This window comes from Rhincodon typus, chromosome 1 (genome assembly GCF_021869965.1).
Source record: "Rhincodon typus isolate 14 chromosome 1, sRhiTyp1.1, whole genome shotgun sequence".
NCBI classification, from domain to species: domain Eukaryota; kingdom Metazoa; phylum Chordata; class Chondrichthyes; order Orectolobiformes; family Rhincodontidae; genus Rhincodon; species Rhincodon typus.
The window spans coordinates 82,363,801-82,381,822 of NC_063332.1; the positions used below are offsets into that span (position 1 = coordinate 82,363,801).

Here is an 18,022-nt window from a genome sequence, read left to right on the forward strand (position 1 = left end):
TTGGCTTAGTTAACAAGATGATTTATTGCATGATAGCAATAACTGGAGCTTACGCTACTAATCAGGCGTAAAGACTCTAGGGAGTACATGTGCTCCTGTGTCTACCTAAAGACACCAAATTGGCTGGAAGCAATGTGACTTCAACATCTTTCCTCCACTGATGACCTTTCACAGTGTCTGTCAGCTGTGTGCAGTGAGTCTCCTATTTCAGAACTATTACCTTCAGCCACAAATCAGTTTCTCTGAACAAGGAGACACTGTAGCTGCTCACAGCTAACAGACACTATGAAAGGTCATCAGTGGTGGAAACATAGAAAGGAACACATAAGGAAACAAAATGATAAAGGCATAAATCTACAGTGCTCAATAATTTACTGTTGAAATTTAGTCATGATTGTGCTGACATCATGAAGTAGTTTCAGGATTGTGATGAAGACCCTTGATTATCCAAATCTTTGAAACACAATCTACAAAACCTTACAAGTTGCTGTATGGAATGTTTTGGTTAGATCAATTAATGATTACCATGCCCTCCTGAGTTGATTGCACTAATTAAAATTCAGTTCCCATAATGCTCTGAATTAAGGGACAGCCAAAAGCATTTAGGTACAGAAGTACAAGGCTTTACTGGGGTATTCTAACGGGAAGTGTGTTACATCAAACTGATCGTTATGACTTCCTAATTGATTAGACCTGTAGTTCCCAACCTATTCAATATCAAGGCACATAGGCTACATAACTGAGTGGATTTCCTGTTTCCTGAGCATGCACAGTGACGAATGTCAGCAGATTCTGCCTTCAATAATAGACAGGAAGGCTCCAGAGAAGATCAGATACGTGGAAGCAAAATCTTCATAGCACACTTCACACCCTGTCACAGCAACCGGTTGAAAACCACTGGATTAGACAAATGAAAATTTAGCTACCGTAAAAGCAGCACAATGGCTCAATGGGGTAGCACAGTGGCTCAGTGGTTAGCACTGCTACCTCACAGTGCTAAGGATCTGGGTTCAATTCTCAGCCTCAGGCAATTGTCTGTGTGGAGTTTATACTTTCTCCCCGTGTCTGTGTGGATTTCCTCCTACAGCCTGTAGATTGGCTATGCTAAATTACCCACAGTGTCCAGGGGTGCCTAGATTAGATGTGGGGGATGAACAGATACAGGGAAAGTGTAGGGGGATGCTCTTCAGAAGGGCAGTATGGACTTTAGGGCTGAATGGCCTGTTCCAACATTGTAGGGATTCTATGAATTCCCCAAATAAAAATAATTTTCTTTGTTTCAGTTTCTTAGCACTGAATTAGCTATTACTACACTCATGTGGAACATTGTAAAGTGCAGAAATGTTTCAGGGAGCAAAAATCAAACAATTTTGAAATTATTAGACTGCAGAAAGTTGGGAAAGTGGTGCATCATTTGTTTCTCTGATTTGAGAACTCTTTTTAATCAAAATTTGAAGAAAGTGGTACCTGAAGTCTTCTTCCAGATGGCCGTGCAGAAAAATTAAGGTGAAGGAATATTGCTATTGCTGCAAAAATCTTCCTGTTACAGCCGTGTACAAAGTGACATGTTTTAACTAGTCTGTCCTTCACTGTGGCTATTGTGAGAACAGCTTTCAGTGGAGAATCACAGAATATTGATTCCAGTAAATGAAGATCTCATCAAAAAAATCACTAACCAGCTCTCATTCAGTGTAAAAATCAACGTCACAACTTCAGACCAATGGATCAATGGGCCATATAGTCTCCCCAAAGATCTGTGGCAAAGGGTTCAGCTTATTCAGTCACGCAAAGACCCATGGCAAAAACTCTTAATGCTGACTAGGTATCATCCACCAGTCAATGTCATATTGTAAGAAGAGATACAGTGGTGCAGGGAACAGGCAACTAAGAGGGAAATATCAGTAAAACAGACAAATGAAACATAATGGTCCAACTTGTGCATTTCAGAATGGAGGTCCAGGATGTCAAGTAAGGTCATTTCCAATTATTACTGTTTTTCTTCAATCTTTCGAACCTCTGGGGATATCTTTACTGCTAATGGGAAAAGACTTTAAGAAAACTAATATCTGAAGTTTGAGTGCAAAGTTTTAACTACAATCACAACGACAAAGTTGTTCAGATTAAAGTCCTGTCTCTCATCTTAATTACTCTTTAGTCACAGCTCTAGCCTCATTATATCCAGTTAGACAAAGCTTAGTGGACAGTACGCATGCCTCAGAGATTGTGGCTTCAGGTCGCACTCAGAGATTTGAGCAAGACTGACTCTACGATGCAGTATTGAGGAAATACCACACTGCCAGAAGTGCTGTTTTTCAGATGAAATATTAAACCGAAATGCATCTGCTCTCTCAGGTGGACACAGTTTACCACTGTGACTATATTTCGAAAGGTTTTTGTTGGATGTAAAGTACTTCAGGGCATCTTGTGGTTGTGAAATGTATAATGAAAGTCTTTTGTTTCATTCCCCTCATTGGATTCCCTCCTACAATCATTGCTCCATACATCATTCCTACTCCTTCCCTTTCCACCACATACTCAGTGTCTCCTTCAGTATAACTCTAGCACTTTTTGCAGAACATACCCACCAATTACAGATTTAATTCTGGGAGATTTAATTTACTTGCATTTGCCACATTATAAGTTTTGATTTCTAGATTCTGCAAGATATTAATTTGCACTGAAGAGCTGTGAGACAGAAGTAGAAGAAACTGCTAACCAGAGTGGCGACAGAACTTTAGCAAGCATGAAAATTAAGGGTAGAAAGGGGAAACAAAGTGTTAAGTAATTAAAATTAAGAGTCCTGAGTGACAGGGATGCTTGTCTTCATTAGCCGGGGCGTAGGATATAGAAGCTTGCAAGTATTGGTAAAACTTTTTAAAACCATGGGTTAGGCCACAGATGGAATATTGTGTGCAGTTCTGGTTGCCACACTATTGGAATGATGTGATTGCACTGGAGAGGGTGCAGAAGATGTTGCCTGGGGTGCAAAGTCTCAGTTATGAGGCCAGCCCAAACTGTAGCATAAATGCTATCTCCTCCACACTTTACTTCAGCTTTGATGAAGCGTCATCTAGACTCAAAACGTTAGCTTGCTGTCTCTCCATGGATGCTGTCTGACCCTCTGTGTTCCCCAGTGTTGGTTGTTTATAAACTGTATGGTTGGGTTTGTTTTCCCTGGTGCAGAGGAGGCCAAGGTGAGGATCTGATTGAAGTATTCAAAATTATGAGAGGCAAAATTATGAGGGCAGATTGTGAGAATGTCTTTCCCATGGCAGATGTTTCTAAGGCTGGAGGACATAAGTTTAATATGAGGAGTAAGTAGTTTGGAGAAAATCTGAGAAAGAATTCTTTCACCCAGAGGATGGAAAAAATATGGAGTGTGCTGCCTGAGAGGATGGGGGATGCAGATAGTCTCGCAGCATTTAAAAGCATCTGGATGAGCACTTAAAATTTTGAGGCATAGTAAGCTATGGACCAGGTGCAGGTAATTGGGAATAGTGTAGCTTGGTGTCTGTTGGTCGACATAGACATGGTGGGCCAAAGGGCCTGTTTGTATTATGTATGACTCTATGACTCAGTGACCACCAAGGGTTGCCTCCAAAGGTGGGATGAACTGTGTCCTATTGATCAGCCAGCACTGTGTCAGGTTGGGCAACCCCTGGCCAGGGGTATCAACCTGCTAACAGCTTCCATTTTCCTGCGCAATGAACAGATGGAAAGTAAACGCCCAACAAACAAAAAAGATAAGCGTTCCAGCTTGGCAGCTGGAATTATTGTGTAACTGAGTATTTCACACAAAATTACCAATCAGACATCAACGATTGGTAATAAAAACCAATCTGAAGAAGGGTTCTGACCCGAAACATCAGTTTTCCTGCTCCGCTGATGCTGCCTAGCCTGCTGTGTTCATCCAGCTCTACACTGTGTTATCTCAGACTCCAGCATCGGCAGTTCTTACTATCTCTGAATAAAACTTTGGCTTGTTTTTATTGCGAGTTCCTAATATTATACAATACATAAGTTACAACACAGCTCAACATAACTTACTCAAAAATTAATATAATTCTTAACAATTGTGTAACATGCTGCATTACAGCACTTCTCCAGTGAAGGTGAACACTCACTATTTCATGATTCATTTATTCCATTAAAACAATATCACAAGAGGAATATCAGCACAATGTGTGCTTGAAGGATCAATGACATACTCTGCACAGCAAGCGCATTGTTATAACAAGGTAAGAAGGAGCGATAGGCTCCTCTTTTTAGCCCTCACTCAACTGGTGGCAATAAGTATTTTATTTTTTTTAGTATGTGCCTATCACACTCAATTAAAACATAACTAATTTATCAAAATTATGGAGCCAAATTGCAAGGTTTCCTTGAGTTAAAGAAAGAGGCATTTTATTACTTACTACCCCAAGAAATTATTAAAATGTGGCATCAAACTCATACACAAACTCAGTAGATGAATTTAAAAAGAAGTGAACGAACAGAAAGGTTAAAACAGTTGCAGACTCAAATTTTTAGAGAACTTGAGTTGTGAGAAATGACTTGAGTCCTAAATCACCTTGTTTTTTCAGTGGCAGTAAAATTTGTATATTTTGAGTTCTCAATAAATAGTTGTTGTTCCAAGTAGCTTTTTCACCAGACATGGTCTTTTGAGGATGCGAGAGAGACAGGCAGAGACAGTGTTTTCCAGTTGTAACTTACGATTTAATTTTTCCATGTCTGCACACTGCTGTTTGGCAGCATTGATAAACATTTGTTTGTTATGTCCTAAGTCTGCTCATTATTTATCCAGGCTGAATACTCCACAGAGAACCTTCCATCTCAATTTATCATTTCAGAAAGTTGTGCATCAACTAGGAGATATAGATCTGAGGTTCGATACCTGCCTGTACTGTTAATTTTGCCTCTAACTGATTCATGTTTATGAATGTCTTTTATGAGCTTGACTCAGTTTAGTCAGGAGAACACAGAAGCAAATTAAGTCTTATGTTTCCATTTTAGAAACAATTTTAGTACATGAAAGCTCTCCTGTATTAGAATCAGATAATGAAAGTTGAATAATGATAGTTGTTTTTACTATAATGATAATAGTATGCACAATAGCATTGACTGACCATAAAATATATAAGTTTGATATCAACAATGCTTCTCTTTGGAGGAACAGATTAGCCGTCAAAGGCTCTATGCCTTAGGCTAACTAAGAATTCTATTACAATAAAGCAAAGAACTACGGATGCTGAAGATCTGAAACCACAACAGAAATTGCTGAAGAAGGGTCACTGGACTCACAATATTAAATCTGTTTCTCTCTCCACAGATGCTGTCAAACCTTCTGAGTTTATCCAACATTTTCAGTTCCTATTTTTGTACAAATTCTACTGGCATGGCAGGTGCATAAAAGACCATGTAGACATGGTGTAGGATTTGGACTCATCAATGGATTGATGCAGCAAATTTAGTCACCAGCAGCAACAGCACTTCCCTCTGCATTATCAGCTGTTGAAGGACTTGTCAACATCTTGCACATGACTTGCACTCATGCAAGAACATTCAATGCCATAGTCACAGACAAGGGGCAATTTTATGGACAGAATCTTCCTAGGCCCTGAATGATGTGGGTAAGAAATTTGGGAAAATCAGGTAAGATGTTGAGCATGGACTTTCACAAAGTTAAGACTACAAGTTGATTTTCCAACCAAGTCCTGGCCATCGAGATGAGATTCTTGCTATTAAAAGATTAAAGGCCTAATAATGGAGATAATTGCTCATTATCACCTTCATTACCCAACAATTAACATAGGCTTTCCCACTCTCCCACCCACAGGATAGAAACAAGACTCCAAGAACTCATGACACAAAGTCAGAGTGCTTCCTTGCTCCTCTGAACCTCCAACATGAATGCCATTCAACAACATTCATACATAAAGTACAATTTCTAAAGAAGGGTCTAGGCCCGAAACATCAGCTTTCCTGCTCCTCTGATGCTGCTTGGCCTGCTGTGTTCATCCAGCTCTACGCCTTGTTATCTCTAAAGTACAATTTGGCTGGTTAGCACACAAAACAATACTTTTCACTGTATCTCAGTACATGTGACAATAATAAATCAAATCAAACACCTCAGGGCATGTTTCATGGGCAGCAGTCATGGATGTTGTCATCCAACGTTGATGCTTCGCTGCATCATCGTGGCATTTCTCTGGCCTACTCACAGTACGCTTCCGCATTTTGATGCTGTACCTTTCATTGCAATAAAATAAAGCAAAGATAAAAGGAATAACTGCAGATGCTGGAGATCTCAAATGAAAACAGAAATTTCTGGAGAGACTCAGCAGTTTAGCAGCATCTGTGGAGAGAAAGCAGAGTTAACATTTTGAGTCTGGTGACTCTTCATCAGCACCTTTCATTGCAATGTTGCTGTAGGGATATTTTGCATCCAGGGACAGGCATCCAGCTCATGAATTGGACCAGGGAAAATCTCAGGGCTGCTCATTTGTTCTTGTAGTGCCCACTCACTTTGCACCTAACTTGTTCTCACAGCAACCCTGCCTTCTTTCGTCTTTTTGAGCTTTGTCCCCTCAGCTAGAGCTTAAAAGCCTGTGGTACTTCTGTCCTGCCTTGCTGTTAAGTGTAGACAGAGAAGCCTGTCTGGAAAGCGTAGCACCAATTCCACTTATCTGCCGACTCCAGGTCTTCCTGTCATTGAAGCAAAAAGCAAAAACCAGAGACTTCTTTATTCGCAAGATAAACCCAATGGTCAAGATGCTGCAAGATTCGAAAGTAGCCAGCGCAGTTGTGGAGAGGACAGGCAGGCACAGGGTAGATATGCACTGAACAAGTACTTTTTTATGTTGAAAACCACTTGGTGGAAGTACTGAGGGACAAGGGCACAGTATGTACTCTGGATGGGTGACATCAACGTCAATCACCAAGAGTTGCTCAGTAGTACCAATGCTGGCCAAGCTGGTCAAGTTCTAAAGAGCATTGCGGCTAGACTTAGTTTGCAGGATATAGTGAGGCTACCAACAAGAAGGAAATACATACTTTACTTTATTCTCACCAAGTACCTACAACAAATTTATCTTCTCTTTTATTCATTCATGGGATGTGCGCGTCACTGGGTGGGCCAACATTTAATGCCCATCCCTGGTTGCCCTGGAGAAGGTGGCAGTGAACTGCCTTCTTGAACTGCTGCAGTCCACACACTGTAGTGCACAGTCTACAATGCTGCTGGGGAGGGAATTCGAGGTTTTTAATCCAGCAACACTGAACGAATAGTGTTATATTTCCCAATCAAGATGGTGAGTGCCTTGTAACATATAGGTTATGGAGTTCCCATTTGTCTGCTGCCCCCAGCCCAGCTAGATGGCAGTGGTCGTGGGTTAGAAGTTGCTGTCTAAGGTGCCTTGGTAAACTTCTGCCATCTTCTAGATGGCACACATTGCTGGTATTGAGCATCAGTGATGGAGGGAGTGGATGCTTATTGATGCAGTGCCAATCAAATGGGAAGCTTTGTCCTGGATGATGTCAAGCTCCTTAATGTTGTTGGAACTGCAAGTGGGGAGTATTTCATCACACTCCTGACTTGCACCTTGTTGATAGTGAACAGGCTTTAGGAGTCAGGAGATGAGTTACTTGCTGCAGTATTCCTAGCCTCTGACCTGCTCTTGTAGCCACTGTATTTATATAGATAGTCCAGTTCAGTTTCTCGTTAATAGTAGACTCCCTGGATGTTGATCATGTGTGATTCAGTGATGGTGATGTCATTGAACATCAAGGAGTGATAGCTAGATTCACTTATTGTTGGACATGTTCGTTCCCTTGTATTTATGTGGTACAAATATAACTTACTACTTGTCAGCCAAAATCAAGGACTTTTCCAGGTTTTGCTACATTTATACATGGACTGCTTCAAAATCTGTGGAGTTGTGAGTGGGACTGAGCATTGTGCTATCATCGTTAGACATCTCCACTTCAACAAAACGATGGAGTAAAGATCATTGATGAAGCAGTTGAAGATGGTTGGGCCAAGGACACTATGCACTATCAACATCCTGGAACCAATTGATCAAAAACTGATCTGAACTAGCCATTTGAATACCTTGGCCACAAAAGCAGCTCAAAAGGTAGGAATTCTGCAGCAAGTAATGCTCCTCCTGACTCCCAAAGACTCTTCACCATCTAGAAAGCACAAATGAGAAATGTAATACCATACTTTCTGCTTACTTGAATGGGTGTAGCTCCACCAACACTCACAAAACTTGACACCATCTAAACAAAGCATACCATTTGATTGGCACCTCATCCGCTCTTTCAACACTCGCTCCCTTCACCACTAAAGCACAGTGGCAGCAGTAGGTAATCTCTACAAAATGTACTGCAGTAATACACCCATCTCCATTGATAGCATCTTTCAAACACACAATCTCTCCCACCTAGAAGGACAAAAGCAACAGATCCTGTGTTGGATCTATATAACCATTCCTTAACTGTTTCTTGGCAAACTCCTAGAACCCCCATCCTAATTGCACAGTTGATGTGCCTACATCACAAGGACTGCAGATGTTCAGGAAGGGAGATTACCTCTACCTTTTCCAGGACAAGTAGAGAAGGGCAATAAATTCTGACGTACTCAGGGATGCCTATATCCTATGGATGAATAAAAAAATCCAAGCTGGCTGTGACAATGGTAATCTATGTGTTATGTCTGGTTGGATCAAGAGGCCGCATGCTCCTTTGATGATCAAAGTTGCCCATATAAAATTTAGCACATAGTGAAGTGCTTATCAAAGAAGAGAATTGATACCCTGGAGAGTTGGACACTGCTATGAGCTGTACTTTAAAGAGACAGACAGCCTGATGCTCCTTCCCATGTTCTTACAATTGTTGAAAAAGTATTTGTTTCCTTAAAAAGAAAATTGATTCCTTAGCAAACAGAAAGGCGAGCAAGAACAGAATTCCAACTGAACTGCTGAAACTCAAATGTCCTCTCTACATAACAGCTTCATGATTCCACCTTTCTCTTTTGGATGACAAGATCCATTTCACAAGTTACATATGACAAAAATATCATCATGTCACACAAAAATAAAGGTAACTGAAGCTACATCTATGCAGGTATCTAATCCTCAGTATCATGGTCTTTGCTGAAGAGAATCACAGAGTTGTTACAGCACACATAAAGGCTGTTTGACCCATTGCATCTGTACTGCTTCTCTGAGCAACAATTTATCTAGTGCCATTTCCCCACCTTCTCCCAACAACTCTGTACATTGTTCATTTTGAGATAATAATCCAGTTCTCATTGGAATGCGTCAGTGAGCACACTTCCACCTCAACTCTCAGTGAATACACCTACTGTCAGCAGGCTTCAGTTCAGGTCACATGACCTGCTTCAGTTAAATTTAACGTTACAGTCTCTAAACATCATCTGAGAAACATCTTAACTGTAACATTAGAGCCTGTGACAGTTTAACTTATTTTACAATTCAGTCCCATTTAGTTCAGGCATAACCTGTAAAATACAGTGTTCTATTGTATTGACTGATTGTCTTAAAGACAATTGAATTGGTCATTTTTGAAAGCCAGGCAGGTTTCCACTCACCTTCCATATGAGAGGAGTCAGGCACCACGACGTCTAATAGCCAACCTAACATCATGGCTCCCTATATCACTGCAGCACTGGAGGACTAGCTGCGTGATCTATCACCATAAAATCCATCTCTACGTTTTTTAATTGTTTAGTTGACATGCTAGAGAGCTATGGATGGCCTCATACTTCCCCATTTTGAACTTCATCTGCAACCTTTTTGTTCCCACACACTTTTATTTCTCTCATAATCTCTTGTGACGAACATTATCAATTGCTTTTTGAAAACCTGTTAGACGACATCCAAAAACAGTTCAACTTGTTCATGATCATCTCAAACAATTTAATCAGATGTGTTAGACTTGACCTATCTTTCACAAATCCACACTTCCATTGTGCAGTGAATAGTTCAAGAGCTCATTTGTTCCTTCCCTGTTAGTTTCCAGTAATTATCCCATAACTGACATTTAACTGTCAGGTTTGTCATTTTTGCCCTTTCACTTCTTTTTAAATGGCATGAGTGAATGTTACAATTTTTCAGGAAGCTATACATAATTTAAAAAGAATTCAGCACAATTTCAAAAGGTAGAATATATTACAAAATGTGTATGAAAATAAAAACCCCAGTGATGAATTTGCAGCAGCACTGTTGTGCAGTTGATGGCCCATTAATTCTGGATTCCCTATAATTCTACAGATCAGGACATGCTACAGCACCTTTGCATTCAGACTGCAAGAAAGAATAGATTTAACAAAGCAGTTCTCCCAGCATATATTTCACATAATAGCAATACCTACTGGGAATACAATGGTGGATATAAACACGACCGAGTTGAATTGTTTTCTGTTCATTTTTTGACTGGTCTGACTTCATAGAGTCATAAAATTGTCAATGTTTATATAATTTGGCTCATTCTGCACCAACTCTCCTTAACAGGAATTCAGCTATATTAATTCCACATCCTTTCCCAAATCCCTGGAAATCTCTTTCTTCATGTTTTGTTTTCCAATTCCCTTTTACATCCACAATAAATATGGAAATACAATTACGTGAGATAAATATAGACAGTTTAAGTGAGCGAACAAACATTTGACAGAAGTAATATGTTCTATAAGACACCTAGCTAAAAAGGTTAACTCACATCAAATGGTAAACTCCACCAATCAGAATATAAAGAAATGATCCTAGCAGGAGCTAATGAGTTCAAAGACTAGCATTGCAGTGTTGCAGTACCAGTTATTCTAATGTTAAGTCAATTTGGCTTATGGCAATATACATACTCTTTAGGTGATTCTGATGTCTCACAAATCATGCATTACTGATGTAATGAAACTATCTATCGCGTAATTTGTAATGAATCTACACTGTTTTGAAGATTGAGCCTATCTTCCACTCAAGACTTTGCCTGGACATCCTTCCCTACTTGGCTTCAGTAACTAACAACGATAAGGAGGACTGGTGACAGTCAATCCAACTAATGCATGCCAGATGTCCTGGATAACACTAGCAGACACTGTTCTAGCATTATATCATTGCTGGGCACTGTTGTCATTTACAGCTATGCAGATTTCGACCGCACCGTGCTAGCCTGAAGAAATAATCAGTTCTACAAATGCCATAGGCAACTGAGGAGAAGAAAGAAGTAAGAATTCCAGTCAGAAAACAGTGAGAATATATTTAAATATTCAACAGCTCAAATGCTCACAGAGCCAGTCAGCTTCTCTGGATGCAGCAGCCAGCAATTAAAAAAAGTCAGCAGCAGCATTAAGGCTGTCTGTAGAACCTTAAGACAGAAATAATGAAATAATTGAGAAAACTTCCAAAGACCACACAGAGTCTTATCAAAGCTACGAGACAAAAATCCAAATCATAAACCTGAGATACAATGGTTAATATCAGGCACCCAAAGTAAGTTATGTCCCTGAGAACATGTGTTTAAGTTCTTACATTTGAAGGAGAATTCCAGACTGTGAAGTTAAGTAGACATTGTTGTGTTTGTAACATTGTTGAAAATCATTGGACAATTCTGGGGGAAAAAATTGATAAAAGGACACTCTTTAAGGAAATCATTAAAATGGCTGCAAATTTGACTAATTGGAGTGAGAAACTAAAAGGCAAATGAAGAGTTTATTGAAAATAATCAGTGGTTTGAGAAAAAAACTTCTTATTACACAACAGAAACTTTGCTTAAGGATGTGATAACAGTACTGTGGCTTTTTAAAATTTAAAATAATGGCATGAATATAATGGAGAATAAGCAGAAACTGTGTGTCTTCGCTATATTGATAAAAAATGATACAAAACAATTATGAAGGAGGAGAAATAATATAAATGCGGTCAATCATCCACCCTGGGAGCAAGATAAAAGAATGTATTTCTTCATTTTAAAGCATTTTGACAATTTTTAAATGAATAACAGTTTTAGCACAAGTAGGAGGATAATTATAAAACATTTAGATGATTTTCAATTTTAAGTGTCAGAAATGAAAGGAAGTTTCTGAAAAAGAAAGTAAGGTGGAAGTTAGAAATCTTTATTAAAAATGCAAAGCTTCTCAATGAGAAAGTGTTACTAACAATTAATCTTCATTATCCAGTAATTAAAGCAAATAATATTTTTCAAACTTGCTGAAGAAAACAATATTTAAGACAATTAAAGTGATTGTACAATTTAAACACTGAATGGCAAAACCAGTATTATTTACAAAGCAAAATTAAAATTCTTGTATTAGCTTTCAAGTAAGTAATTTAAATCAGTGAAGCAAAAGTAATTAAATATAATGATAATGAAGAAAGATATTACATATCCAGGCAGACATAAAATCACAAATCCTGCATACATGGAATCAAACTGGACGATCAAGATGATACAATTCATGCAATTCCGATTTGCTTCAGGATTACAGAAGAAGCTAAGAGATGAACCAAAGAACAATTGATTTACTCTGGAGCAGTTTGTGTTTCAAATGAAAGAATATAAGAGAAGACGAAAAATGAGGGAGGATAGGGCAATCACTTTGCTGGAGGTGTACTATAGACATCAAAATAATCAGGAAAAGCAGAAAGACACATGTATAGACATAATAGGGCAAAAATAGCAGGGGATTTCAACTTCCCTAATATTAACTGGGATGTGTGAAAGACTTAGAGGAGGCAGAATTCCTAGAATGTATCCAGGGGAAGTTTAAACCAGCAAGTAGAATTTCGTGGAAAAGCACAGCAGGTCACACAGCATCAGAGGAGCAAGAAAGTCAATATTTCAGCTTGAAACTTTGATTTTCCTGCTGTTCTGATGCTGTCTGACCTGCTGTACTTTTCCAGCTATACCTATAAACTCTGGCTTCCAGCATCTACAGTCCTTATTGTCTCCAAGTAGAAAGTCCTACAAGAGAAGTGACCTGATGTTGGGGAACAAAGCCAAGCAAGTCAGTGTGTCAGTGAGGGAGCATTTCAGTGATAGCGACCAAAATGCAGTAATATCTAAGGTAATTATGGATACGGACAAAAATAGATTGGAAGTATAAGTTCTGAATTGAGGATAGGCTGATTTTAATAAGAAAGTACAGGATCTCTCCAAAGTGAACTAGGAGCAGCTACTTGCAGGAAAATCCACATCCAAGCCATGGGAGACATCCAAATGGTTAATAGTGAATATACAGGGCCAACACATTCCTGTAAAGGTAAAGGGTGAGACTAACAAGTTCAGCGAACCCTGGACATCAAGGGATATTCAGAATTGGACAATAAATAAAATGAACCTAAGGTAGATGCCAAAGGCTCAAGACAGCAGATGCTCTAGAGGCATATAAAAAGTGTAATGTTATTTAAGAAATAAATTAGGAGAGCAAAGAAGGACATGAAAAAACACTGGCCGGTAACATAATGTAAAATCTGTAGGCATTTTATAATGATATTAGAGGCAAGAGAATGACCAGGGAAAGAGTAGTTCCCATTAGGGAGCAAAGGGGAAATCTCTTTGCATAAACAGAATATGTGATTGGAGTTTTAAACTATGTGTGTATAGAGAGAAGGATGAAATCAGGATGGAGTCTGTAATATACTTGAACAAATCAATATTGAGAGGGAGGAGGTATTTGCACTTTTAGCAGGCTTGAAAGTGGACAAATCCCTAGGACAAGATGGAAAGTAACCAGGCTGATGTAGGAGGTAAAAAAGGAGATTACAGGTCAGCATTATGTTTTCTCAAATCACTGTTGCTCCCATAAAGTCTTTGGTCTTAACATCAAATGATGGATGTTGAACTTTGATAATCTATTTTTACTACAATTGTAACAAGAGCATTGATGAGACCACATCAGGTGAGCTCCTTTCTTAAGCAAGGAAATAGATGCAGTGGTAGTATGCTTACCTTTGAGCCAGGAGGCCAGCTGTTCCAGAGATGTGTAATAATATCTCTGAACAGGTTGCTTAAAAAATAGTTATAAATACAGTACAACCATTTCACAGAAGGTTCGAGTGACTGATTCCAGGAGGGGATGTAAAATATACTGACATTGATTCTATGTTCAACCAATGAGAACTGATATTTTCTTGGGCTTGATTTCCAGGTGGTGGACAGTTCTGGTTTTAGCTGACATTTTGTGTTTAATAGGCTCCCCACCCAGATGCCAAGCTTCATTCCTTGTTTGCCAGAGAATGCTCTAGAAGAGACTGTAGCTCTAGAACAGGTAAGCATCCTGCTTCTCTGGGTATAAAGAAGAGGGTGGGCTGAGAAGGGGGAAGATGTAACATGATTTGGAGTGTAATCTCAGGAGACTGGAGAGAGACAAGGCAGGGAGGTAGGGGTTGGTAGGTGTTGCACATCATGCAGGTGGTTTGGTCATCTGAGAAGTGGATAGTCACAAATCAGTGATTATGGTGGAAAATACAGGGCTCAGTGAATGAGGTGGGAATTGGAGAGTGGAGTGTATCAACAAATTTACAACCATTTCGTCCATTGTGACTGTGCCAGCTCATAGCTAGAGAAATACAACACAAATAGCACTATTTCTTTTTCTCCCTGAAATATTTCTTCACTATATTGTTTAAAAGATTCAATACATTTTGCTTCAATCACTTATTCCTATAGCAAGGCATCCAAAAAAAAGTTATGTGAATAAATTTCTCCTAACCTCCTTATCAATGCTAACTTTAATTTGGCCCAACAGACAAATGAGCAAGAAGCTGTTGTGGTGCAATGGTAGTGTTGCTACATTGGGCCAGAAGGCCTGGATTCAAGCATAACCTGCCCCAGAGGTGTGTCATAAGATGTCTAAACAGATTGATTAATATTCCCTCCAAGAAACAGTGAGGATTTGCCTGGCACAGTGGTAGTGTCCCTGCCCCTGAATCAGGAATCCTGGGTTCAAGTCCCATCTGTTCAAAGGTTTGTAATGATATCTCTGAACAGGTAAATTTACAACTGAGCAAATCATACATAAATATATCATGTAATATTTACAAAATGAGATGAGTATTGATTACAAGATATGCCAGTTCCTTTCCTTGCCCAATTCAACCAAAAACATTAACCATTTCTTGCCCAGGAACCAACTTTCTGTCTATGCTGTGCCATTCCCTTAATGCTACGCACTGGCACAATTTTATCAAACTTATGTAAAACCCATTATCCTAAACTTTCATGGTACTGCAACTGTGGAAGTAACACTGTCTAGGTTGGGAGGTGGGGAGAAATTCAGGCTTGTGCTGATTCTCTTTCTGAAAGACACTCATATTGAGGAACTAAAATCAAAAAACATCATGAAAAAAAATCAGTCCTTATTTGTTAATAATGACTACTGAAGCTAAATTTCGCGTCCATTTGACCACTCACTGATCTCTCATTACTCAACTTTTACTGCATAACTTCATCTTGATAATTTGAGTATGTAAATGTACTCATTAAGGACTAAATGTGAAATTGGATTCATTAGAATGGTGAAGAATGTATTGTTCTTTCTCCTGTTTCCCCATAAATCAGGTGAAATGAAATAATAAACACATTTTGGCAAATGGCCAGAACTTCTCAACTTACCCCGAGATAATGACCATCGATGAACACCACAGGTAAGGAAGGTGATTCATTAGCTCTCTTGCAACGCTCTTCTAGCTCCTTTCCATAATCACTGTTCAAAGCAATATTTTTCTCTTCCAATTTTACTCTGTGATTTTGGAAAATTTTCCTCACTATCTCACAGCGGTCAAATGTTGTCCTCACAACACGAAGGCTAGTTGTGTAGATTACTATTCTTCCAAATTCTAGTGTTAGTAGTGGCTGCAACAAATAAAGAGAGGTCTCAAACACAGTCTTATCCTTAATATGTTACAAACTGCACCCATATCCAGTTTAGGAGGAGGTTCTGACAGTTACAGTGTTAAGGGGCCTGTGTGTGTCACTTTTAAAAATTTGACTTCTATTTTTAACCTATAAACATTACGTCTTGCAGGGCTCAGGGAATCTAATAGCTAAAAAGAAACAAGAAGTGCCAGGTTCGTGAGTAAATATCTCAGCAGCATTGCTTATGGATCAGGAGGAGCAGGAGTGTTTCGTCCAGTCCCAACAAGCAAATTCATCCTCATGCACCTCACAATATCCCACCCACATCACCCAGTCATCCGCCACCCCCACCCAATCTCTGACTCGCCCCAGGATCTCTGGCAGCCCTCACCCCATGCCTTACCCCTACTTTCCCCACTTGTATTCCCACCCAAAACATTGCCCATTGGCCTGACTTCCAGCCACAAAATTCTTAAGTCGACTTTCAGCAAGACATTCGGGAAACAATAACGTTCAAGATTCCCATCTAGAATTCCTACTTCCCATCTGGATTTTCTTTACTGACCCTAAGTAAAAATGGAAGCCCACATGTGACATGCCAATGCCTTGGAGATATTTCTGTTTGCTTTCAATCAAGTGGCCTTTCCCACAATGTTTAAAAGTTTATGGATCGATGTCAGGACAGTAATTCTTCCCTAGAGTCCTGTCAATACAAATATGCCTTTAATTATCTCCTTCACTTCAGTTCAAATTGAAATGGAAGGTAAATAAATTCAAGTGGGCAGAAAATTAATTCCAAATGCTGTCTGTCTCCTTTCTATGTGTATCTCATGGCATGCTTCAGACACTCTACTTCAAAAGTGGTACATCCTAATAAACATTTAGATTTTGTTTTTATTTCATAAAAGATACATGTCAAATATATTTTAAAAAAACACAAGGATAAAGCTGGCATTTTAAAGCATTCTTCAGACCATCAGAACTGTCTTAAAGCCAATGAAGTACTTTTGAAATGCTGTCACTGTTGTGAGAAATAAAACAGTCAATTTGAGCTAAACAAACTCCTGTAATTATCACTGTGATAATTACCAAATAATCTGGGCTGAATCTTACCAGAAATTGGCTACGTGTCACTTTCATCGAGTTTCATGGAAGGTTTCCCTCTGCAAGGCCTAGCGAGTTTTCTCACGCTAACATCCAAAACTCACCTCATTAGCTATAAAGCACAAGTCTCTAGTGTTGCTCTCATCGTATTCCGCCCCTCACCATGCCAGAAATACTCACCACTGCTGGGACATCCCAGAATCCCTGGCACCAGCGCTATGCTTGAAGACCAGCATGCACCCAGCCAAGTAATGCCAGTCTAGGGTTGGCCTTCACTATGCATTAAGTAGAAGAGCTAATATAAACCAGTGCTATCCAGGCTGCGAAAGTACACAGTCTCATATCAATCACTGCTTAGGAAGCAAGCCACACAGCTCACCTGTCCATGGACTCATTGGATCTTGCAATAATCCTGTTTAAGCTCAGTGCTCCCTCCATGTGATGTTCAACACAGCTGAGGGAGTACGGTATGTGCGAATCAACGGGAGGTTTCCTTGCCCCTGTTTGACCTGATGCCATGAGACTTCATGGTGTCCAGATCAAATGTTGAGGATTCCTTAGGCAACTACCTCCCAACTGTACACCAATGTGCCACCACCTGTGCTGGGTCTGTCCTGCGGGTGGGACAGGACCTATCCACGGATATTAATGTTAGTGTCCGGAACATTGTCTATAAGGTACGATTCTTTGAGAATGACAATGTCAGGCTGTTGCTTGACAAGTCTGTGAGACAGCTCTCCCAATGTTGACACTATTCCTCAGAGGTTCATAAGGAGGACTTTGAAGCATTGACAGAGATGTTTCTGCCATTGTCATTTTTGGTGCCTAGACTAATATTGGGTGGTCCATCCTCCTTCATTCCTTTTTGTAGCATTTCTTCTTAGAAGTTTTCTGAAGCTGATTCACTTATTAGGCCATTTGAGAGGGCAGTTAAAAGCCAACCACACTGGTGGGTCTGGAGTCACATAGATCAGACCAGGTGAAGATAGCATGATGTACCGTGGATCACAGATAATTGTACATTGATGGAATACAAGGCTCTTCT

General features: G+C 39.6%; 1 protein-coding gene across 1 annotated transcript in view; it reads right to left on the reverse strand.

Annotated features, from left to right (window-relative positions):
• Nucleotides 1–18,022, reverse strand: part of grxcr1a (glutaredoxin and cysteine rich domain containing 1 a) — a 76,427-nt gene that overhangs the window by 34,080 nt on the left and 24,325 nt on the right. Inside the window, exon 3 of the mRNA XM_020529887.1 lies at nucleotides 15,631–15,870. Within this exon, the coding sequence (XP_020385476.1) occupies nucleotides 15,631–15,870 (240 nt within the window). The remainder of the gene's footprint in view (nucleotides 1–15,630; nucleotides 15,871–18,022) is intronic.